This window comes from Ceratotherium simum, chromosome 2 (assembly GCF_057802395.1).
Source record: "Ceratotherium simum simum isolate JZ-2026a chromosome 2, ASM5780239v1, whole genome shotgun sequence".
In the NCBI taxonomy this organism is placed as follows: domain Eukaryota; kingdom Metazoa; phylum Chordata; class Mammalia; order Perissodactyla; family Rhinocerotidae; genus Ceratotherium; species Ceratotherium simum.
The window spans coordinates 46,948,651-46,972,358 of NC_141901.1; the positions used below are offsets into that span (position 1 = coordinate 46,948,651).

The 23,708-nt window shown below is 42.0% G+C and overlaps 1 protein-coding gene across 1 annotated transcript; it reads left to right on the plus strand.

Annotated features, from left to right (window-relative positions):
* Window positions 1-1,511: 1,511 nt before the first annotated feature.
* On the plus strand, window positions 1,512-21,626 carry LIX1L (limb and CNS expressed 1 like). The gene is made up of 6 exons (XM_087444242.1): window positions 1,512-1,886; window positions 9,970-10,133; window positions 14,485-14,625; window positions 18,416-18,511; window positions 18,765-18,842; window positions 19,440-21,626. Exons 1-6 carry the CDS (start codon window positions 1,595-1,597, stop codon window positions 19,680-19,682), a joined length of 1,014 nt encoding a protein of 337 aa, XP_087300368.1. The 5' UTR covers window positions 1,512-1,594; the 3' UTR covers window positions 19,683-21,626.
* Window positions 21,627-23,708: the final 2,082 nt, after the last annotated feature.

A 23,708-nucleotide genomic window follows, 5' to 3' on the forward strand; every position in this document is an offset into this window, starting at 1 on the left:
GGAAGGGTGACGCTAACTATAGCTATAATGGTCTAGGGCATACTTAGATGTTCCAGCCACCTTCTTTCCAGGAGACCAACTGACCAACTGCGGTTGTAGAAGAAAAGGCAAGTGTCTTGTGTCCTGAGAGTTTTAAGGCATTTGACAGGCTTTCATTTTCCCCAGTCTCTCCTATGTCCATCCTCAAATTCTTTAACTTGTGATTCCTACAAAGAGTCCCTCCCTCCACTGTTGGCAGATATATCCCAGTAGATTAACTGTCCCTCCAAGCTTCCTATTTCTTGACCACTCATAGTTTTTCCTTGCGAGTGTAACTTTCATCTCACAGGTGCATTTCATTCATTTTCTTCTACTTCTGGCTTCTATTTCCCCATCCTTGATTTCTGAACCACTATAGGGTGGAGAGAGACAGATTTAGAGAGACGGAACGAGAGAGCAGTAGTTAATATAACCTCACTTAGGTCAAAATGGCATGATGGTCAACTGACAAAGGGTGTGTAGTGTGGGTGGGTGTGTGTGTGTGTGTGTGTGTGTGTAAGAGTAATCAGAGGAACCCAACTGGCAAAGGGTGTCTAGTGTGTGTGTGTGTGTGTGTGTGTGTGTGTGTGTGTGTGTGTTTAAGAGTAGTCAGAGGAACCCAACATGACAGATTCTATGAACAAGGGTACCTGCCTTGATCTGCCCCCTGGACCTCTCAGTTTGCTGATTTTCTGCATATATTCTAACTCTTCCTTACTCCAATGAGAGGTAAGGGAGCAGCCCATTCTACTCTTTCTTACTCCCTCCCCCCACTTAGAATAGGTGAAATCAGAAAATTACCCAACAATGTGGTATAATGAAAAAATCAAAATATTGGGAACCAGGAGACCTATGTCTGAACCCCTCTTTGCCATCTCCTAGCTATTTAATTTTGCGCAATTTATCTAGCTCTCTGAGTGTCAATTTCCTTATCTGTAAAATGATAAAATCTAGTTAGTGATTGTAATTATTAAATAAGAGGATGCTCTAAAGTACACTCTTTAGTGTCTGACATACAGTAAGTATATGATCATTAAATGTCAGTATCTTTCCTTGCTTTAGCTTCATCACCAATTGCATGTGATCTTGCACAAGTCATATCACTTTTCTGAGCCAGTTTCCTCATCTACATCTATAAAATGAAGTAGTCAGACAAATGATCTCTAAGAATCCTCTCACTCTGTCTATAATTCTCTCCGACCTTGCATCCAGGGGTTTTTTTCCCCAGGCCTCCCTCCGGGGTCTCGCCCACTTTCTGGTACTCCCCCACAGTACTCCAGAACACGCTCCCAAGCTAAGCTTCTCCCTTATAGAAGATATCGCCTTTTCTCTTTGTAATTGGTTGCTCAAAACCTCCACCCTCTTTAATAATTGGCCTATGGCGGAGCTGGAACCCACCAGCTCCCGCCCCCTCACCGGTGATTGGCATGGGACTTGGCTCGTCCCCGCCCCCGCTTGACTGACGGCTGGGCTCCGGCACCGCCTTCAGTCCCTGGGCGCTCACTGGCGAGGGTGGCTGGGACCGTTAGCTCGCCAGGCTGGCAGGCTCCGGGCCGCTACTCCACTGGCGGCCGGGATGGAGACGATGCGAGCGCAGCGGCTGCAGCCTGGAGTGGGCACCAGCGGGAGGGGCACTCTGCGAGCGCTTCGGCCGGGAGTGACTGGGGCCGCGGCTGCCACCGCCACACCCGCAGCGGGCCCCCCGCCGGCCCCGCCGCCCCCCGCACCGCCCCCGCCGCCGCTGCTCCTGTCGGGGGCCCCGGGGCTGCCGCTGCCCCCCGGCGCCGCCGGCAGCCCCGCGGTGCTGCGAGAGGCCGTGGAGGCCGTGGTAAGGAGCTTCGCCAAGCACACGCAGGGCTATGGCCGAGGTGAGTCTGCGGGTCTGGCCTCCTGCGGGACACCCTCTGTAAGGGAGCCTTGCTCCCACAGTCCTCTGGATCGCTTTTCCTGGCGCAGAGCCCTCACATGCATTTCCTTTTGGGGAGTTTCCTTCTGAGCTACACACACACGCACACGCACAGACGCACACACTCATGCACACGTTTTAAGCCTCTCACCCCCTCCCCTTTATTGAGTTACTACCATGTTCTCCAAGGACCCCTTTTTACAGATACAACCCTCATTTCTTCCCAACCTTTTCTCCTTCAGAAATAGAATTCCTTCTGTAGCTTAATGCCTTAACATCTCTCTGCCTTTGAGCCCGGTCTCCGTCGTGTAGGATCCTATCCTTTATCTCAGATCCAAGATATTTCTCACCCATACCTTCTCAAAATCTTTCTTCTGTAATCTCAGCAATTCTTGGATTCCCCTGTACTCCATCTCCTTAACCTTGACTTTTTAGTTCTTTTCCTACTTATCATCACTCTGAAATTTCCAATGCAACTGCTGATTTGCTGAGGAATTAGGTAGTGCCTTCACAAGTCACTTATAATAATTGTGCTTTTAGATCTGGACCCATACCATTGAGCCCGCACCAACTTCCTGTGATTTAGTACCTCACTTTGGTGTCTTTTTTAGTATGGAGCCTCACAACTCTGTCCTCTCTGTCTGTCTGGCTCTGTTTTCTTGGCCTTTGCCCAGGAACTAAGGATAAATCCCAGGCCTTGGCTCTCTCAATGTTAAATTCTGTGGAAATGAGCCAGGCAGAAATCCTATTTCCATTAGAAATCTTCATCTTAAGGATGCCTAATTTCTAAGGTGTCTGAGAAGGGGGATGTGAGGATTTTCTTTGTTGTTTTTGTTTAACCAGTGCAGAATTTCCTGAGTTTGAGCTCCAGAGTTATAGTGTAACAAGGAATATATAGCGAGGGGTGTGGGATACAGAATTTAGATCTGAAATTTCTGAGACATCACTTCTCTCTGTTTGGCCAGGTCCTGCATGACCTGGAAGTGACTATATCTTTAACTTTCTAGTTTAATAATAATACACACAAAGTTTGCAGGGTTTCCTCTATAGACAGTAATGACTTTTTTTTTTTTTTCTCCCTGAGAAAGTGTAGTGAAAAGAGCACACACAGGCTTTGGAGTCAGACAAGTCTGGATTAAATCCCAGATTAAATCTCTGTCACTTGCCAGCTATGTATTTGGGGAAGTGACTTAACCTCACTGAACTTTAGTTTCCTCAAGGGTTATGATGTGGATTAAATGAGATATGGCACCTAACACATAATAGGTACTTTAAAAATGATGAGTATTATCTCAAATTTATTGGTTCATATTTCCTTGGGAAGAACATGTCTCATTTTCTTCCACTCTTAAATCCTGTGTAAACCCAAAGATTTCCATGAAAACAGATTTTTAAATCCGTTTTACTATATGTGCCAAATGATACATTTATCATCAGTTTCCCTTTGTTCTTCAACATTTTGAACTCTTACCAGGGGGCAGGCACTCTGCTAGATACTGGGAATACAAATGCATATGATTCTGAAAACCATCATGAGGGAATGTATTTGTTTTTCTAGTTTAATTTCTAGATTTAACAAGGCTATGTGATGGAACTGCAATTAGCTGTTGTCCTGCTGCTTTAGGTCTTTTTAAGTCAAGACCAAGGGAAGGTCTTTGCCTCTGGGCATAGGAGTAGCCAGGAGTGGTCACCCTAAATCTGAACCCTTCCTCTTAGAAACTTACAGGAATTTATTACAATTGTAGAGGAGTGTACCATTTTTCTTGTCTGTGTTACCTGGAGAGCTTCTGGTTTAGCATCTAAACTGAGTGTCCTGTAAAAACTTTTTCATTTTCTTAGAAAGGATGAGGGAACGAGGGGATAGTACTGACAAAGAGCAATCAGTCAGGCTTCAGACTCTGTGGGGATTCTCTCCTCCAACCTCCCTACCTCCCACCACAGTCCTTCTCATTATTCTTGAGTTTCTCATTTCCAGTCTGGTTGTCCAGCCAGTACTTTGGGAGAGTTTGGCAGATAGTTCAGCTTCAGGCAAGCAGAATTTCTGCCGATTTGGCTCAGAAGTCCTTCACCACATGGAATTACTTATTCTGCTTCAATTAATAGGCAAAGCTGCCATTGGCATGTAGCCACATACCCTTGTGACTGATGGCATGGTATTTGGGGACTGGCTCTAGTCCCCTGAATATAATTTACTTTGGTCTTTCGCCAAACCATTCCCCGATCCAGCAATGCTTTACTGTATCATCTTCAATTCACATCCTTCATCTTCTTCCTGACTGCTCCAAATTCACCTTTTCCAGTCACAGTCTTTAGATTTACCTTCACTCATGTAGGCTCTCAGCATTTATACAAAAAAACTCTCCTGTTAGGGGCCAGCCTGGTGGCGCAGCGGTTAAGTGCGCGCACTCCGCTTCGGTGGCCCAGGGTTCACGGGTTCGGTCTGGGGTGCGCACTGTCGCACCGCTTGTCAAGCCATGCTGTGGCGGCGTCCCATATAAAGTAGAGGAAGATGGGTAGGGATGTTATCCCAGGGCCAATCTTCATCACACACACAAAAAAAACTCTTCTGTTATTTCACCTGTTTATCCTATATCTCCCTGCCACCCTGTATCCCTGGGCCCCAGCCCCACTCAAGATACACACATAGCTCAGTAAGCTGTAGGATCTTAATCGGTTTACACTGCATAGGATTTGGAATCAGAGGACCTGGCCCTATAAAATAGTGGCTGTGTGATTTTGGGTAAGTTGCTTAATCTCTCTAGGCCTCATCTGTTCGATTCATTCATTTAACAAATACTTATTGATTACCAGAGGCAGTGGCGAACAAGACAGATACTCAGTGCCTATCTTCATGGAGCTCACAATGCACTTTACAGCACATGTGTGAGGATTAATAATGCAACAAAACAGGATAGTACAATAGAAAGAGGGTTGTCTTCTGAGGCAAACAAACATTAATTCTAAATCCTGGTTCTGCCACTGTGGCCTGTTCTATAACTTATTTACTTTTTGTAAAATGGGTATTATAATATGTATCTTGATAGTTTTGTGTGGATTAAATGAGATAATAAATGTAAAGTATGCAGCACATAGTTAGTATTCAATGAGTGGTTGCTATTATTATGCATTTGGAAATGCTTTGAAAACTGTGCATATGGTAGGTATTATTAGCGTTATCATTTCCCTTGCCCCTTTTTTCCACATGGCATATAGTCCTCCTCTTCTAATGATTGACTGAATGACCAAGTCACTTTCCTTGCTCTGCAACTTCTGCATTGCCCTCTTCAAACCTATTTTTTTGGAATTGGTATTCTCCCTTTATATCACAATATAGTTACATGATTGGAAATTCTGCCCAGCTACTCCACCAGGTTGAACAAATGAATCTTGTGTGGTATTTTCTGTTTAGTTGTTCCTTTTCCTCAGAATCACAGATAGCTTCTTTGCCTGTAAATGACTGTGAAATTAAATTGATTGGTCAGAATATTTCCAATTTTGGGAATGTTGGATTAGACCCTGTATTAGTTTCCTGTGGCTGCTCTAACAAATTATCACAAACTTGGTGGCTTAAAGCAACAGAAATTTATTTTCTCATGTTTCTGGAGGCCAGTAGTCCAAAATCAGTATCACTGGGCCAAAATCAAGGTGTCAGCAGGTGTGTGCTCCCTCCAAAGGCTCTAAGGGAGAATCTGCTTCCTTGCCTCTTCCAGCTTCTGGTGGCTGCCAGTATTCCTTGGCTTGTTACTACATCACTCCAATCTCTGCCTCCATGGTCACCCTGCCTTCTCCTCTTCTGTGTTTCATCAAATCTCCTTCCCTAAGGATACTTGTGATTGCATTTAGGGCTCACCTGGATAATCCAGGCTCATCTCTGCAACTCAAGATCCTTAACTTAATCACATCTGCAAAGTCTTTGCCATATAAGGTAACATTCACAGGTTCCAAGGATTAGGACATGGACATCTTGGCAGGGGGCATTATTCAGCTTACCATAGTCCTCTCAAAGTCACTGTCACTGTCTCCCTTCCAAAGAGTCAGTGCATTGTGGCCTATTCAGGGGTACCTTCTACAAATTGAAATAGGAAATGTCAGATGAAATATTGTTAACCAGCTTCTCTGTCTTCATAAGAACATGAATTAAGCCAGGCCAGCCTATTCTTGCCACCCTGTATGATCAGGGAGAACCTTCTCACTCATCTTTCAATTTCATTATCTATTTATTATCTATTTATCCATGCTCTCCCACCACAAAATTATATTTATTTTTATGATAATTTTTACTGTAGTTTCATGTGTTGTTTTAATGCTTTTACTCTGGTGGATATACAGTCTGTACCTCTCATCTCACTTGGCCATTCATCTAATATTTTGCCTCCTAAGGGCAAAACCAAAATTATTCTCTTTTTTATTGTTGTTCAGCATCATGGTACAAGCACTTAAATATTCCTCACTACCTTAGTCTTTCTTGTCCCTTTCAGCCCAGCATCCATCAGTGACTTCCAAAAGGCAATTGTAGCTGTCAGATGTGTATGTCTCAGTCATTGCTACCCTCCTGCCTTACTGTTCTTTAACCATCCATATGTAAACTATTATATCCATGGTTCCTCACTGAAAATCTGATAGAAACTCTGGGTACTTCCCACACACACACACATAAATACTCATATTCACACACACACACATAATTTTACTTAAGACTTTTAGGGGGCCTGTGAACCCCGTGAAGCTCAACCATGAACTGGAACCTGGGTTAAGATTCCCAAATTGGAAAGAGAATTGTCATCAGGATATCTACATTCATGCCCCAATTCTGCCATAGCTGTGTGACCTCAAGCAAGTCATTTACCCTTTCTTAGCCTGAGTTGGAGTAGATGATCTCTCAGATCCCTTTTAGCTCTAAAAATGAATGAGTCTATGAGCATTTTCAAATGCTGATCATAATTAATTGCTTGTTTCCTGATTACTTTGCCCAGTTTCCTATTTCACACTCACATTTTTGAAATAAGACTCCCTATTTCCTTTGGCTTTGAGTAATCATTAGAAAACAGTCCTGTACTCTGTGTCAAGAGGGATTTAACTGGATATAGAATGGACATATGCTTTTTAATAGGACCTTCCCCATTATAGTGGTCTCCTCCCCTTCCTCTTTATTTCAGTATTCTCCCTGTTATTTGCATGTCAGGAGAGCTGTCACCCAGCGCATTGTGCTAAATTGTCTCAAAGAGGGAACTGGGGCTGAAAAGATCTCAATGGAAAGAACAAAGATGGCTAAGCTTTCTGGGCAGCAGTGACCTTTGAAGAGCCCCTGCCAAAACTAAGGGTGGGAAAGAGAAAGTTTCCTTTTCATGCTGTCTTTTAATGAAAGAATGAACATTCTAAGAAATCTGTTAAATATAGGGTATTAGAAAAGAGCTTATGCTGCTTTCAGACTCTGGCTGGTACATGGAATGCTTGCTTCAGCTGCAGAGCAGGTAAGATAACAGTTATTATTGGCCACTAGATTTTGAACACCTTGCTGGCAGGGAATGTGTGTTATTCATCTTTGCATCCCTGATGCCTAGAATAGAGCTATGCATCTATTAAGTTCTCAAATTTTTGCTTAATGTGTGTGTGGCAGCCGTGAAAATGTGCTGTTTATATCTCCTGCTGCAGGGAGCATAACTGACTGACAGCTTTAAGCTGCTATTCCCTCTAGGTCCATCACCACATTTGTACTGAGGCCACACATCCTGCAGTCTGCTCTCAGCCAGTGACTGAGCACAGAAGGGGTACTAACTCCGGCACATCCTGGTGAGATGTGGGATTTCTTTGGCTTGAGGACTTCCCACTGGCCTAGCCAAACCTTTATTGGAACTGCACTGCAGTCTGAGACTCTCATATCCAGATCTCCTTCCTTCCCGCTCTCCTTCCACAGGTGTTATACCTTCAACATGGTCTGAAGGCTCTCCCTTCTACTTCCTCTCCAATAAATCTCTTGCATGTCTATCCCATCGTGGTGTCTTCTCTTTGGCAGACCTGAACTAATGCAATATAAAAGAATGAATGAGTCCTGGTTGTAACTAAGAGTAGAGAGAGGTCATGTTGGAAGATATTGGAGAATTCATGTGATAATTTATTATTATGAGGCTTTAGTTAAAGCCATTTGAAATGTTTGGAACCCTAGACTTAAAGTGATCCTTTCCAAAGGCAAACTGATCTCATCCCTCCTTCCATTTAAAACCCTTGCATGGCTTCCCATTCTCCTAGGATAAAGCCAGTACTCTAACATGGCCTACCAGGTCCAATTTTGTCTGGTCCCTGCTTCGTTTTGCAACCTCATTTTGCATTACACTACTCCTCACTCTCTCTTTTCTAGCCACACTAGTCCCTTTATTCACCAAATTCCCGCTGTTACAGAGCCTTTGTACATGCTGTTGCTTCTGCTCAGAGTATTACTCTCTTACCTTTTTGCCTAGTGAATTCATACTCATATCTGAGATTAAGTATCATCTCATCAGGGTAGCTTTCTTTGACCTTCTTAACTAGGTCAGATGCTCCTACGACATTTCCCAGCATTTACCGCTCCTTTATAGCACTTATCACAGTTGTAATTTTTCATTTGTTTGAGATTATTTGGTTAATATCTCTCTCCCTCTTTAGACTGTAAGCTACATAAGGAAAAGGAACAGTGTATGGTTTTGCTCACTATTGTAGATTAGCATCAAGCACATAGTCTAGCACTGAGTAGTTGTTCAATACATATTTGTGGAATGATTGAGCCCAAGTATTGGGGGATAAGGGGCACTGTTCTGGAATACAGTATTGGGTCTGGAGTTTGATTTTACCCTATTTACAAATAATAAGTTAGCTGGTTACTGTTTCATGGATACTGGCAAAAGTCAAGAGACTTCTGGATCAGAGACAAAGGACTTTATTACTGATAGCACAGCAAGTAGTATGAACATCATGTTTGTTTGCATTGGTTCCCTTTGCCTCCAAAGTCTGACATGGAGAGCTCACGTGGATGCTTGCCCAGGCCATGGGTTGCGTTACAGGAGAGGAACACTGAGTTTGGGGAACCTACCATTTTATAGCAAGCAGTAAGCAAGCTTGTTCTTTGTCCCAGAGGGAGACATTACCTCATCCCTCAAGGTTTCTTGCTTGAAACAAAATCCTGAGAAATGATTCAAGTAAAGAGCAGTCAGGGGCTTGAAATCTTGGCACACCCAGCAAAATGGAAAGGAGTGCAAGAGACCTGTAGAGGAGTGTCTCCCAGTATACAGTTCCTCCAGAAATCATTTATACCTAGGGATAGCCTTAGAAGAGAAATATTTTCTCTCTCTCTCTCTCTCATGTAGTATACACATAGTATTCCAGGATGGAAAAGGAATCTGGCCATGGGTTTGCTCACCAGAAGCATAAGGTCAAGAATGGCTAATAGGGCCATATTTCCTTGAGTGGCAGTATTGCATAATGGTTAAGAACTGCCTGGGTTTGAATTCTTGCTCTGCTGCTTTCTAGCTGTTACATCCTTGGGCAAGTTATTTAACCTCTCTATGCCTCATTTCCCTCATCTGTAAAATGGGGATAATAAAAGTACCTGCCTCATAAGGTTGTTGTGATTAAATGAATAAAGCACTTAGAGAAATGCATGACATACAGTAAGTGTTCAGTGAGTGTTAGCACTTATTCTGGTGGTTATTATTATTTTAGGCCAGCTGACCAATTGTGGAATAATCTACTTGCATTTCTTCAGATAGTGATAATGGTCTGCTGATCTTGGAAACTCTGCCTCCAATGTTTAAGTTATGCTCCTTTGGTGTCTAGTATTAATCAAAATGTGAACTAGAGAGGTGGTAGAGGAGGCAGGCATACTCTGGTCTTCCTATGCAAGTGGACTTAATCACAGTCTAGGTTCATTAAATTAAATGCTTTTAAATGGTGATAGGTAGAGAGCTAAGGGGGTTAGACTCTTAATGTAGGTACAGATTACAGAAACTGTATTGAAGCACAGCACCACTTGGAGGTATTCTCATTGCTGAACTTAACTACTTCTCTTTTTGTAGTGAATGTGGTGGAGGCACTCCAGGAATTCTGGCAGATGAAGCAGTCTCGTGGGGCTGACTTGAAGAATGGGGCGCTAGTGGTTTATGAGATGGTTCCCTCCAACAGCCCTCCCTATGTCTGCTATGTCACCCTACCTGGGGGAAGTTGCTTTGGGAGTTTCCAGGTAAGAGTTGTGAGGTGGCAGTAGCAAAAACAAATGCTTAGGTGCTACTAATGGCTTTCTCCATCACTTTGGCCATGAAATTTCTGTCTGAAATCACATATTTGAGGACCTGAACCAATTCTGAGAAAATCATTCTGGTAGCATCTGAGGCTCATTTGACCACAAAAGAACCTCAGTAGCATGCTTTTCTTTCAGCCTACAAAAACTCAAACCTGGGGCCAGCCCGGTGGCATAGTGGTTAAGTTCGCACACTCCACTTGGGCATCCCAGGGTTCACAGGTTCAGATCCCGGGTGCAGAACTACACACCACTTATCAAGCCATGCTGTGGCAGGCATGCCACATATAAAGTAGAGGAAGATGGACACGGATGTTAGCCCCGGGCCAATCTTCCCCAGCAAAAAGAGGAAGATTGGCAACAGATGTTAGCTCAGGGCTGATCTTCCTCACCACAAAACAACAAAAACAAAAAAACAAAAAATTCAAATCCACTTTGTTTTGTATTTTGTGTGTGTGTGTGTGTGTGAGGAAGATCAGCCCTGAGCTAACATCCATGCTAATCCTCCTCTTTTTGCTGAGGAAGACCGGCTCTGAGCTAATATCTATTGCCAATCCTCCTCCTTTTTTTTCCCCAAAGCCCCAGTAAATAGTTGTATGTCATAATTGCACATCCTTCTAGTTGCTGTATGTGGGACGCAGCCTCAGCATGGCCAGACAAGTGGTGCATCGGTGCGCACCCAGATCCAAACCCGGGCCGCCAGTAGCGGAGCGCGCACACTTAACCGCTAAGACACGGGGCCGGCCCCTCAAATCCACTTTGAATTTGAGCAGTTATGAATATGCCCTTACTCAGTATATCAGACTACCAGCACATAACCCATGTTCAGATCTGGCTTTCCAACTTCCTGCCATCTGTTTTTGAGAACACAGAATAACATTCCTTGCCCCCAGTACTTTTTAATAGGCAATTACTAAAGAAAGCAATGTTTGAGTTCTCTAAGTGATCAAAGGGGAAGGACTATGTATGGTAGAAATAGTCCTCATCTAAGAGTTGGGAGATCCAAATTCTCATTCTCCTGACTGCCAGAAGGGTAATCAGGTAACTTTGCTGGGCCTCAGTTTCCCCATCTATAACATGAAGGAAAATAGGTTAGATTATCTAAAGTCTATGTAAAATGTAAAAAAATCCATCTTTGATGATAATATTCACACTAGTCAAATTTCTCATTACCCTATAAAAGCAACTACTCTTTTTATCATCATATATTACAGGTCTTTCATCTAATTGTAGAACGCTAGTACTAGAAAAATTTTTGATGCTCCATAGAGGCAGAGATAGTGTCTGTCTTCTTTCTTATTCAGTTTTAAATCTCTACCACCAAACTCAGCATACAGCACTGTTATCAGAGGTTCGGGGATTCGATCGGAGACGTAAAAGACACTTTCCACTCCAAACAAATGGGCTGAAGGTATATTTTATTATATAGAGGATAGTAAAGGTGACAGTCTGCAAACAGATCAAATAGGTCAAATATTAAGAGGAAAAAACATCAGCCCGACTGGAAAGGGAAAACACCCACATCGGCTGAAGAGAAATGACACAAATCAACCGGAAAGAGAAACACCAGGTTAACCAAAAAGAGAACACATCAAATCAATTACTTCATATCAAATCAATTACTCACAACATCCACGCCCCACTGCCGGGAGAGTCCTGTCAATCGACACGGCTGGGCAAGGATCACACGTCCTGGGCAAGGTGTCCCTTCCACAGGTGGAACTCTCACTGGATCTCAGTCTCCAGCAGTTTTTATACCATCAGTAATTTTCAGAGTAAGCAACTACAGAGTTTGCAGAGCAAGCATTTAGTGTTCCCATGCACAAATGGTTATCAGTGGCGTACGTGCACTGAGCCCCCTGGCTAACGTCCCAGCCCAGTAGTTGCGTACGTGCATTGTTCTCTTTGGTTATCGTCCCAGCCCGGCACAGATGGCCAGTCCATCCCGTGCTACGACGCTCCAAGAGCCTTGAAATGTTACAACTTGCAACTCCCTCCGTGAGAGAAGGGCCAGTTCCCACCACGCAGAAAGCAGCCTTGTATTTCTTTTTTGTGCTGGTGGCTGTAGGTCAATGGAGCGGCCAAACATGGCTGTACTCATGTCAAGACAAGCACCGAGTAGGCACTTAATATATCTGTGGCATGAGTGAGTGCCATTGCAGCTCAGTTCCTGCCTCAATCAGAAACAGTTCTAAGGAAGCTTCATTTCAAATCAGGTGACTAAATTTCTTCCCTCAGAACATTTCAGAGAAATAAATATATGCCCAGGATAACTAATGTTTATGCTTTCTCTTCTAGAGAATAAGATCTTTCCTTCCTTTTCTTGCCTCATCATATTGTTGAATAAGGATTTTATAATTTTATGGTGATGCCTATAACTGGACAATTATAGTAATTTGATTCATGTTATTTCCTGAAAGAGTAGAATTATCTATCTTGGCCTCTTTTCGCTTATATCTTTTATATCCACTTTGGCAGGTGAAATTTCTCCCAGTGGTTTTATTCGTAGATGACTTTTCAGCATTATACAGTACAATGGGCAGTGCGCTAGTAAATAGAGAAGTAGAAACAGAAATTGAAGAATCAAGAAGACTTAGGGTTAATGTACCAAGCTCCCTATGCTGTCTCAGAGATACCTGTCAGCTAAAGGAAATTGGGAATTATTGATTTTAAGGATGGTTAAGTAGAGAATATATTCCGGGTCTACTTTTTAAAACTGTAACATTGTTACTGGACACAAACACAGGTTCTTTACCTGCCACACAAGAGGGGCCAAATAAAAACTGGAACGCCAGGCTTATGGCAAGGAAAGCATTTTTATTTTGGGTGATGTCAGCCGGGAGATGAGAGTGAGCCCTCAAATTTGCCTTGTCTCCCCCAAAAGATGGGAGGCAAGGGGTTTTAAAGGTTGCGAGGAATGCAGCTGCTTGTAGGGAGGGGGAGCCTGTGGCCTTGCTGGTCAGGGCTTTCCCACCAGCCTGCATTTGGTCTTATGAAGCTGCTTGCAAGGAGGAGGATGGTGAGATAAGGGAATCCGTAGGTGGGTGTCCTTGGTTGTCTGCCTCCATGGTGGAGGGTAGATTCTGGTACCAGGAAGCCAAGGAGTTGGGGTCTGGGAAGCTTCAGCTTCTTGATATTCTCTGGATATCAGTTTCCTTGTAACATACCTCAAGAACCGGTAATTAGCCAAAACTTCAGTGTGAGCCCAGCATGAGGCCACCTGGGCTTTTAACAGTTTAAAGTAACTTCCATCTGCCTTATGAAGTTCAGGGAAAGGAAGGTTTAAAAAACCAATATTTACATATGAATGCAACTTAGAGAAGCAGGGAAAGGGGATGAGGGCTTTTGGTTTTAACCCCATATATTCTGGGTTTGATGCAGGGGAACTGATATCAGGGCTGCATCAACATCACTTTTTTTCCTTTCCTCGAATCCTAATCATAAATGACAAAGGGCACAGAGGCCTTTGAGGCAGCCAGTGAAGATGAATTATAAAGGAATACTATGGTGCCTAGGGATCTGAAGTTGAATGATTTAAGACTGAAAAATCAGACTTGTTCTATGATACCTATGTTGGATACAATGTAAAAACATGAATTGATATTTTCTTGCTTTCCTCAGGTCAGCTTTCCTTCCCCTAGCCACCCCTCTCCTCCCTGATTCCACTGGGGGAGAAAAAAAGACTATAAATTCCTTCTTCAGACCTCGGGGATAGCTCCTTGGCTCCCTACATTATTGGGAGAACTGCCTGCTCACAGCTAAAAGTGAAGTCAAAGAATCCCAGATGGGTGCTTCTGATAGAGACTAGAGGTGTCCTCTGCAGAGGTAGCCTGGACACAGCTTTGTTCTGCTCTTAGGTTATCTAGAGGGATGAAAAAAATTTTGCCTGTCCAAAGAACAAGAGAACAAGATACAGATTTCTAACAGGCTGGCCAGAATCTGGCTTTTGAGTAATTAATTCTGTTGACAGTTTAAACAGGGGTATGTTTCATTTCCAGTGAGTATATGCTGACTTCAGCAGCCTTCTTCATTCTGCATTCAATTTGGTATGAGCTACAGCCGTCTCCAGTTCCTTAATGACTTCAGGATGTTGAATCAAAATTATGTTTCCAAATGCCCCAACCATTTTACAATAAAAATTTTGGAGGGTGTGTTGAACAAACTGATTTACCCAGTGTCCGAGTGTCTTCTATCCCAAGTGTTTCCTTCTCACTGTTCCTTCCTCTCTCTCAGATGCACATAAACATATCTTCTCTCTCTCTAAACGTATCTTCTCTCTCTCTACCCTGCCTAGTTTTGCCCCACAAAAGCTGAGGCCCGGCGGAGTGCTGCAAAGATTGCGCTAATGAATTCTGTGTTTAATGAACATCCTTCCCGAAGAATCACTGATGAGTTTATTGAGAAGAGTGTCTCTGAGGCCCTAGCATCTTTCAATGTAAGTTACTTGGAGTTGGAAGGAAAGAGAGTGGGGGATGGGAGAACTGGCTGGTTGGGAAGTCTTGTAAATTACTGGGAAACAGCATGAATTCTTGTTTTCTTTCCTATTACATCTGTGTTCTTTCTGTTTATTCTGTCAGTCTTTTATATTACCTGCTCCATATATCTCAGTCTCTAATTCTGTGTGTTTGTTTTTGTTGTTTTGTCTCTTTCTTTGTGTCTATTTGGTATCTAGAAATTTTTAATTCAAGATTTATGGAATTTTAGAGATATTCGAAAGTGAAAATTGAGCTTGAATTTTGCTTTTCCCAATTTTGGTTTAAGACCTTAGTCACTTCTTCCTTTACTGTTCTTTTTTTTATATGACTGTTCTTATTGTCACTTGTCTCCTGCCTCCATTACTTGATCTTATTAATAAAGATCACTTTATAATACAATGTCTTGTCTTTTTTCCTTTCTAGAAATGGGGAGGATAATATATTTACCCTCTCTAAAAAGAACATCTGTTCTTTCAAATGATTGTGATGATGATGATAACCATAACTAATTCTCATTGAGTATTTACTTTGTGCCAGGCACTATTCTAGGGGATTTATATGCATTTTATCTCATTTGATCTTTACAACAATCCTATGAGGTATAAGAACCATTATTACCCCTGTTATACAGATGAGGAAACTAAAAACACAGAAGTGAAGTTTTGCCTAAAGTGATACAGCTAGTAAGTGGTAGAGCCAAGACTGGAACCCAAGCCAACTTACAGACTTTTCTAACTGAGAGGTACATCTTAGAAATTAATACTACCTTCTTCCTCCCTCCCCACAAGTTCATTGATTGGGTGATAAAGTCATAACAATTTTCTGTGTCTGTTCTCTTTGCATTTAAGATGTATTTACATATACTAAACTGCTTCAGTTATCTGTTTTGTGGATTAGTGTTGGACACTTTAAATCATAAGTTGGCTTCCCTCTGTTATCTAGGACCCATCTGTTTTTCTCCTATTACTCTTTGCCCCAGTCAGCAGTATCTGCAGAGAATAAAAACATTTTTATATTAATCAAAGCCAATTAAAATTAAGAAAGTACATTTGTTATTCTTAAATCACCTAATATATTATAAAATGAAACATAAGTTTTGGATTATAGAAAGCATTGGTTATGAGCCTGGGTTCTGAATTCATTGTTTTGAAATTATGGTTCTCCTAGCTATATGCCTGTGAGCAATTTACTTAATCTAAGTCTCAGACTCGTCATCTATAAAATAGGATAACAGTTATACCTATCACATAGGATTACTGGATAAAAGAGAATATAGTCAAGCACTTAGCACATGTTATCTGTTTAGATGCCTTTGGATGCAAGTAATAGAAAATCTCACTTCAAATTGACTTAAGGAAATAAATAAAGGAAGGAAATCTATTATCTAACATGACAGGAAGTTCAGAAGTAGGGCAGATTTCAGGGCTGGTTGATTCCATGGATCAAGAATGTCATCATCTACTGGCCCAAATTCTTTCCATCTCTTCAATTTCCAGCCACTTCTAGATAATGGCTTTGTCCTTGGGCTGGCTCCCCTCAGGGTGCAAGATGGCTACAGAATTCCAGACATTAAATACAGACATAACTACATTCAGAGACAGAAAGAGACCATCTTTTCTCATGTCTCCTTAGTAGTAAGGAATCTTTGCCCAGAAGCCCTCCAGCAGACCTCCCTTCTACCTTCCATGGCCAGAATTCCCACCTTAAAACCAATTACAGGAAAAGGGATTAGGATTTACCCACTGGAATTAGGATAAAATCACTCTTCCCTGAGGCACATGGGAAATGGGTAGGCACTAAAACAAGATTAAGGTTCTATAGCAAGGAGGAAGGAAATAGATGTTGGGTAGGTCCCAGCAGTGTCTACTACAAAGTATTTAAGAAATGTAAACTATTTTTATTCTCATGCCACTATTCCTTTTGATTAACCCCCCAAATTGAGAGTTTAATAGATTTCTCATTAATTTCTCAATGGAATCCTCATTCTCCAGAATAACAATTTTCACTTGGTCTCAGCCATGGGTAAAAAGTGATGTCCACATTCTTTGCTTTCAGCTTTTCTTTAAAAGTCCTCAATCTGACACTATATTATATTATTATATTATTTGTCTTTTGACAAGTCACCTAGCCTCTGTGAGTCTGAGTTTCCTCATTTGTAAAATAAGCAGGTTGAATTAAATTAACTCTAATTCCTTTCCAATTATATTCTAATGTTCCTACCGCTTATCAAGTATTCTGTGATTAAATGTTTATTGAATTAATGGAGTTTGTTTATAACTACGTTAGGTGTAGAAGTGTCATATGAGGTAGAACTTCCCAACTAGTGGGTCATGCCACTCTGGTGTACTCCAAGTGGGTTACAGATGTGCCATGATATTGATTCCCTCAGCTCTCAAGGGACTGAGCAAGGGCTGGAGCAGATGGACTCCTCTGCCCCGCAGCCTCTGCTGGCAGGCTGCTCTGCCAACAGCCTCCTTTGTATACTTCAGTAGGCTGTACAGATATGATCATTATTTTCTATGTGCTATATCATGGGAAAGTTTGGAGGTGCTGAATAAAGTACTGTATTGACCAATTATAGGTAAAAATAAAAATGGTTGCTTGCTTCAGAGTCCTAAATCCTAATAGTGAAGATTACCTTTGTCCTCCTTCCCTCTAGCTTTTCACTTCTAAATCCAAATTTTGTGATCTTTGCTTCACCACAAAGGTTAAGTACATGTGGTATGGTTGTTTCTCGTCAGCCACAAAACAATATGGGTTGATTTTTAGTAGTTCTGACTTCTTGTTGATTCTAGAACAGTGAAAACAAATAATAACGATAAGCCAGCACTTATGGTATACTTACTAAGTGCCTGGAATTATTTTAGGTTTGATACATACACAGTAAAACTTCATGATAAAGTGCCCCACAATAAACTGAATTTGGAGATAACTTAGTTGGCTCCCAACCTCTACCCAGCCTCCTTTCTCAAAGAGAGCAGAATAAAGTTCTTATCTTGGTAGGTGGGAGTGTGTGTGGAATTGGCTAGGAAGAGCAGGCAACTTCTCAGGAAGCAGGAGGAGAAAGTTGGGTCCCTGTGTTCCCAGTAGTCTCCTGATCTTATTTTCCTAGATCAAGTTGATAAAAGGGTCACCAATAAACCAGGAGATGCCCTTATTTTGGAAGTCCCAGCCAGCCCCAGGATCTGGAATTATCCCCAATAAGATTAAACCACCACCAAATAGCACCTAATCAGAGCCAGTACCAGAATGGATTTGGATTCTGTAACTGGACACCAGGTCCAGTACAATAATGCACTCACATTTTATATGATTGGAGTTTTCAGACCATATTCATCCCTTCTTAAATTAAAACATTTTTTTAATTTATTTAATTCTCAAAACAATCCAATAGCATATATTTTTTTTTAGGAAGATTGGCCCTGAGCTAACATCTGTTGCCAATCTTCCTCCTTTTTTCCTTTTTTTTCCCCAAAGCCCCAGCAGATAGTTGCATGTCATAGTTGTACATCCTTCTAGTTGCTCTCTGTGGGATGCCGCCTCTGCATGGCTTGATGAGCAGTGAGTAGGTCCCCGCCCAGGGTCCAAACGCTGCAAACCCAGGGCCGCTGGCCGCCAAAGCAGAACACTCAAACTTAACCACTATGTCACAAGGCCAGCCCCTTGTATTATATTTCTATTGGACAGTGCTGCTTGAGGTGATAATCCTAACTGAAAATCTATTTTTCTTTTCCTTTCCTCTGTTACCAGGGCAACAGGGAGGAAGCTGACAACCCAAATACAGGGATTGGTGCCTTCCGATTCATGTTGGAATCCAACAAGGGCAAGTCAATGTTGGAGTTCCAGGTACTATTCCTCCTACTTCCCTGGCTCTAATAACATGGATCAGCCTGTTACCATATGTAATTGGAAATGAAGGGAGAGAAAGTCCTTAGGATATTTTTCAAAATATAAATACCTTTCTCCCCACAAGGGCATATCAGAGTTGGTGTAAGAGATGCTTCCACAAATACATTTTGTAAAAGGTTCCCCATGTAATTCTGATGCAACCTCCCAATATAAAATCACTGTCCTGGCATTTCATATCTTCTTCCCCCAGGAGTTAATGACAGTTTTTCAACTGCTGCACTGGAATGGCAGTCTTAAGGCCATGAGGGAAAGACAGTGTTCTCGGCAGGTAAGAGATCCTGTGGGTGAGGTGAGTCTAGCAAAGGGACTATTTTCAGGTGGCTGCTCTGTTAGAAATAAGCAGACCTGTGGTTACCAAGTTGTGAATATTGAAAGCTTTACTTCAAGTGCCCTCTTCACCCCTATAATCTTTCCTGTTTAAATCTTAACTGTGATTCTTTCGCCTGCCTTACTTCCCCCACCACGAAGTTTCTCTTAAGAATCTCCTTTGAGGGGCCGGCCCAGTGGCACAAGCAGTTAAGTGCACGCGCTCCACTGCGGTGGCCTGGGGTTCACCGGTTCGGATCCCGGGCGCGCACCCGACACACTGCTTGGCAAGCCATGCTATAGTGGCGTCCCATATAAAGTGGAGGAAGATGGGCACGGATGTTAGCCCAGGGCTAGTCTTCCTCAGCAAAAAAAGAGGAGGATTGGCAGATGTTAGCACAGGGCTGATCTTCCTCAAAAAAAAAAAAGAATCTCCTTTGAGGACTTAGGTGCTGACTTCAGTTAGGACTCCAAGGCTAAGAGTTTCTAGTCCCCGTTGGGTCAATGTGGTATGAATCTTTACCTTGTCAGTGACCTTCACATTCCTCTCCCTCTCCAGGAAGTGTTGGCTCATTATTCACACCGGGCCCTGGATGATGATATTCGCCACCAAATGGCATTGGACTGGGTGAGCCGGGAGCAGAGTGTGCCAGGGGCACTGTCTAGAGAGCTGGCCTCTACTGAGCGGGAGCTCGATGAAGCCCGCCTGGCAGGCAAGGAGCTGCGCTTCCACAAGGAGAAGAAAGATATTCTCATGCTGGCTGCTGGGCAGTTGGGCAATATGCATTCTTCCAACTGCTAGGCATCCACCCACATACTCTGCATCCTCTCTTTTTATATGTCCTTTCTAAGACTTAGTATGATTTCTGTACATACTTTCTCAATTTTATACTTTAAAATACAGAGATATATATATGTATGTATAAATTCTACACCTGGATTCCTATTTGCTAAGAGATCCGTTTTCTTACTTCTAGTTTTTGGATGTAGTTTCATTTGAAACATCTCCACTCCACTTTACAAGAAGAGCAGGCTGTCTTCGGAGCTTTGTTGGCTCTTACACTCTCAGTAATTCTGTGTAGTCATTTCAATAGCACAAAATGATTAAGTGTTCATGTCTCCTTCTTTTAAAATAACAGGGAGCTTGAATAAGGACTATGTGCCCCACCCTCACTCCCATTCCTGCTTTCTCTTGGGCTCAAACAGGGTATGAGTATGAAGACTTCGACTTTGGTTTATCTTGAGCTGGGCCTACTTGGTACCGAGTTGTTCCCTCAGTAACTAGATATTTCCTAGCCTCCACCACCCTCTCCCCACTACTACCTTACTCCTTTGCCTCCAAATGGTACTTCATTTTGAGGCTTCCTTACTTTATTATTTGGCAGGAAGTGGAGATCTGGTTTCTTATTTTTAAAATCAATCCTGAGAAACTGTCCAGGAACAAGAGAGAAATTTGAAACACAGTTCACAAGGGTTTATCATCTAAGTTGCTTCTAGGGCATAGATACAATACCATACTGGTAGTCCAGATTTCCGGATGTACTCTACACTACAGAAGGGGTCAGGGTTGAAGTTGCTTATCTTTCAACATTCCCTTTTCACTCCTCCTCCCCTTCTCACCCAGCTTAAGCCCTATATTTAGACCTTCCTGCCTGCAGAGATTGGTAGAAGGTAAAACATATTTCCCTCCTCTCTCTCTTCCCATCACTTTGCTCTTTGGAAACATTATCTGTCCTGTTTGGTGAGGGCCATGTTCCTCTTACTTCCACGAAGTTGCTGCTGTTTATGACTTTAGATGTACATACCTTAGATTCACATTTGTTTTCTCTCTTTTCTTTCCTCTTCCTCACATTGATTATTAGAGCATGAGCATCAGGAAAATTAGATGAGACTTTTGCATTGTGGCACTTCCTAATTGGAACCGTGGGAGACTGCAGGAGGGGAAAGAAAATCAATGATCAGCTATTTGTGTTTTTAATTTTGTTCTCTTCCCCACCTCTCTTTTGAGTGAAATAGGAGAGAAATGATCTGGAGTACAGCTAAAACATTCCCCTTTGGGAGAACTTTTTGTAGGTCTCTCTAAGATATATTTTCCCCTTGTTTCTCTAATCTCCTTTATACTATATTATAGCTCAGTGCACTTTCTTGGGAAGTTTAATGTTCATGTAATTGGACTTTTCATTTAACAATTTTACAGTTTGCTTTTAGAAATAGGTTAGGAAACCGGCCACCGTTTGCTCTTTGGATCATAGAGGGACAAGATGAAAGTCAGCTTTCTTGCTTTTTAAATGATCTTGGTAACCAGTATATATGGGATCAGAGGTAAGGAATCTAGCAACAATTGTATTAGTGCTTGAAAAGGACTTCCTTGAATTCTCCAGTCCCCATCTCTGTATTCCACGAAGCACATAAAAGGTTGGAGTAGAGGATCCTACATTAAAAAATAGGTGTGTCTATTCAGTTTTTATTGATATTTATAATCCAGAAATCATAAACCCTCATTCCTCCTATGCTCCTTTCTCTGAGAAGTGTTAAGGGGTATGAGTTGTGGGAAGAACTTGTCCTTGCACCTCCTGGATTTATTGTTTTTCTCAAATACCAACCAGTAAGATCTCAAAGAACTTAAGAAAAATTGTTCCCTGATCTGTCCACTTTTGGTATTAAAGATTTTACTCACCATTTACTACTTTCTATGTATTTTATATGTATAATTTTATACAATTAAAAATAGATTTTTGTCTAGTGAGCCAGACTCTTTCTTGAGACCTGTGTATCAGAGGAGCTCTAAAATGACCCTTTCTCTTACATATATACTAAAAAATAATTTTGATTAGTATTTTTGGGGTGGTAGAAATAAAATGGTACTGCTGGGGGAAGGAAGGCATTCTGCCTTCCCTTCTCCAGACATTTGAGGAGCCTGGATTTTGTCCTTGGCCCTTTCTCCTCAAGCTCTACCCATTTCCACTGGCAATCTCACCCACTATTGTGGCTTAAACTCTATCATACACATGATTCTCAAATCTATTTCTTCCACCTCGACTGTTTTGAGCTTTTACATCTATATTTCCACATATTGGACATCACCACCGGGGGAATATGACACAACTCTTTGAACTCACATATCCAAAATAAAACCCATTTCACCATACATGCTCCTCTTTGACTTCCCAGATCTGTTATGGGAATTATTATCTGCCCAGTCATCTAAGCTAGAACCTCAGATCCATCCTCAGCTCTTCCCTACTGTCATCTAATCAGTCACTTACTGTTGAATTTACCTCCCATATAAACTTCCTAATCTGTGTTGTCCATATATACTGCCTTAGTTCAGTCCTTTATCATTTCTGGGCTGGACCACTGCAACAGCTTCCTAACTAATCTCTGCCTTTTTTTTTTTTTTTGTGAGGAGATCAGCCCTGAGCTAACAACTGCCAATCCTCCTCTTTTTGCTGAGGAAGAGTGGCCCTGGGCTAACATCCGTGCCCATCTTCCTCCGCTTTATATGGGACACTGCCACAGCATGGCTTGACGCAGTGCATCTGTGTGCGCCCGATCCGGGCGGTGAACCCTGGGCCGCCGCAGCGGAGCACGCGCACTTAACCGCTTGCGCAACCCAGCCGGCCCCTCTGCTTTTATTCTTAACATCCTACACACTCCTGTCAGATTTCTTTCTCAAATACGTATGGCTGTACCACTCCCTTGCTAAACCATCACTTAGCTATCTTTACCTTTAGCAGCATTTCCCAAAGTTTTATATGTGAACCCTTGGTATTACCTGAGATGATTTTAGGTGGTAGATGGGCAAATAGTTTTCCTTTTTTCTAGTTATGCTTTAATCTGAATTTGTAGTAGAAAAATATAAGTTTTCCACTTATGGCAGTGATATTTAAATTTAGTGTAAATTTGTTTAAAAAGTCAGTCTATTTAAGGAAAAATACTAATCAAAAATAGTATGGGGACTATTTGCAAATAATAAAAATCGTGACTCCTCAAATACTTGAAGTAGAGAAATTTCTTGCCTACAGGATAAGTTTCAAAATCCTTAGCATGGCATAAAATTTGGCCCTAAACTGTATTTCCAGCTTTATTTCCTAGTCACACAGCATACAGAATTTCTTGCCATTCTGATATTCATTCTTCAATAAGTATTTACCAGATGTCTACTATGAGCCAGGCACTGGTCTAAACTTTGGGGATATAGTTGTAAATAAGAGTCTCTGCCATAAAGATTACATTCTAATGGGAGAAACAGACAATAAGCAAGTTAGAAAGTAAACAAGGTAATTAAAGATTCGGATTTCAGTTCTGTAAAGGAAATAAACAAAATGAAGGATAGGAGGGTAGAGAAGACCCCTCCGGGTGACAGTAGTATTTTAGGGAGACCTAAAGGATGAGGTTGAACTAGCGATGTGAAGAGCTTGAGTAAAAGCATCAGGAACAAAAAGTTGGAAAAGTCTTGAGATGGGAAAGAGTACAATATAGTTGAGGGAAAGTGTAGGGAGAGCTTAATGGGTGAGAGGGAAGAATGGTGGTGGAAGAGGTTAGAGACATAGGCAGAGCTGACTGTGTGAGCCTGAATTTTATTCTAAGTGCAAAAATAAGTCAAGGAAGAGTTTTTAGCAGGATGTGACCAACTGATTTTTAGAAAGGTCACACTACCTACTGTGGACAATGGGTTAGTGTCCACTAGTCTCAATACAACTGCTTTTCCTGGAAAACTATCCAGCCTTAAAGGCGCAGTTCAAACAGACGTCCTCCTTTACATGGACCCTCCTTACTCCCAGTCCCATTAGAAACTTTCTTTGTACTGCCATAGCACTTTGTGATA

What these genes read in the sequence shown, in the direction of transcription:
- LIX1L (XM_087444242.1), top strand. Translation starts at nt 1,595, where the DNA reads ATGGAGACGATGCGAGCGCAGCGGCTGCAGCCTGGAGTGGGCACCAGC. An exon ending in GTTGCTTTGGGAGTTTCCAG is followed by an intron (nt 10,134 to 14,484) that starts GTAAGAGTTGTG and finishes TACCCTGCCTAG; the next exon opens with TTTTGCCCCACAAAAGCTGA. An exon ending in AAAGACAGTGTTCTCGGCAG is followed by an intron (nt 18,843 to 19,439) that starts GTAAGAGATCCT and finishes CTCCCTCTCCAG; the next exon opens with GAAGTGTTGGCTCATTATTC.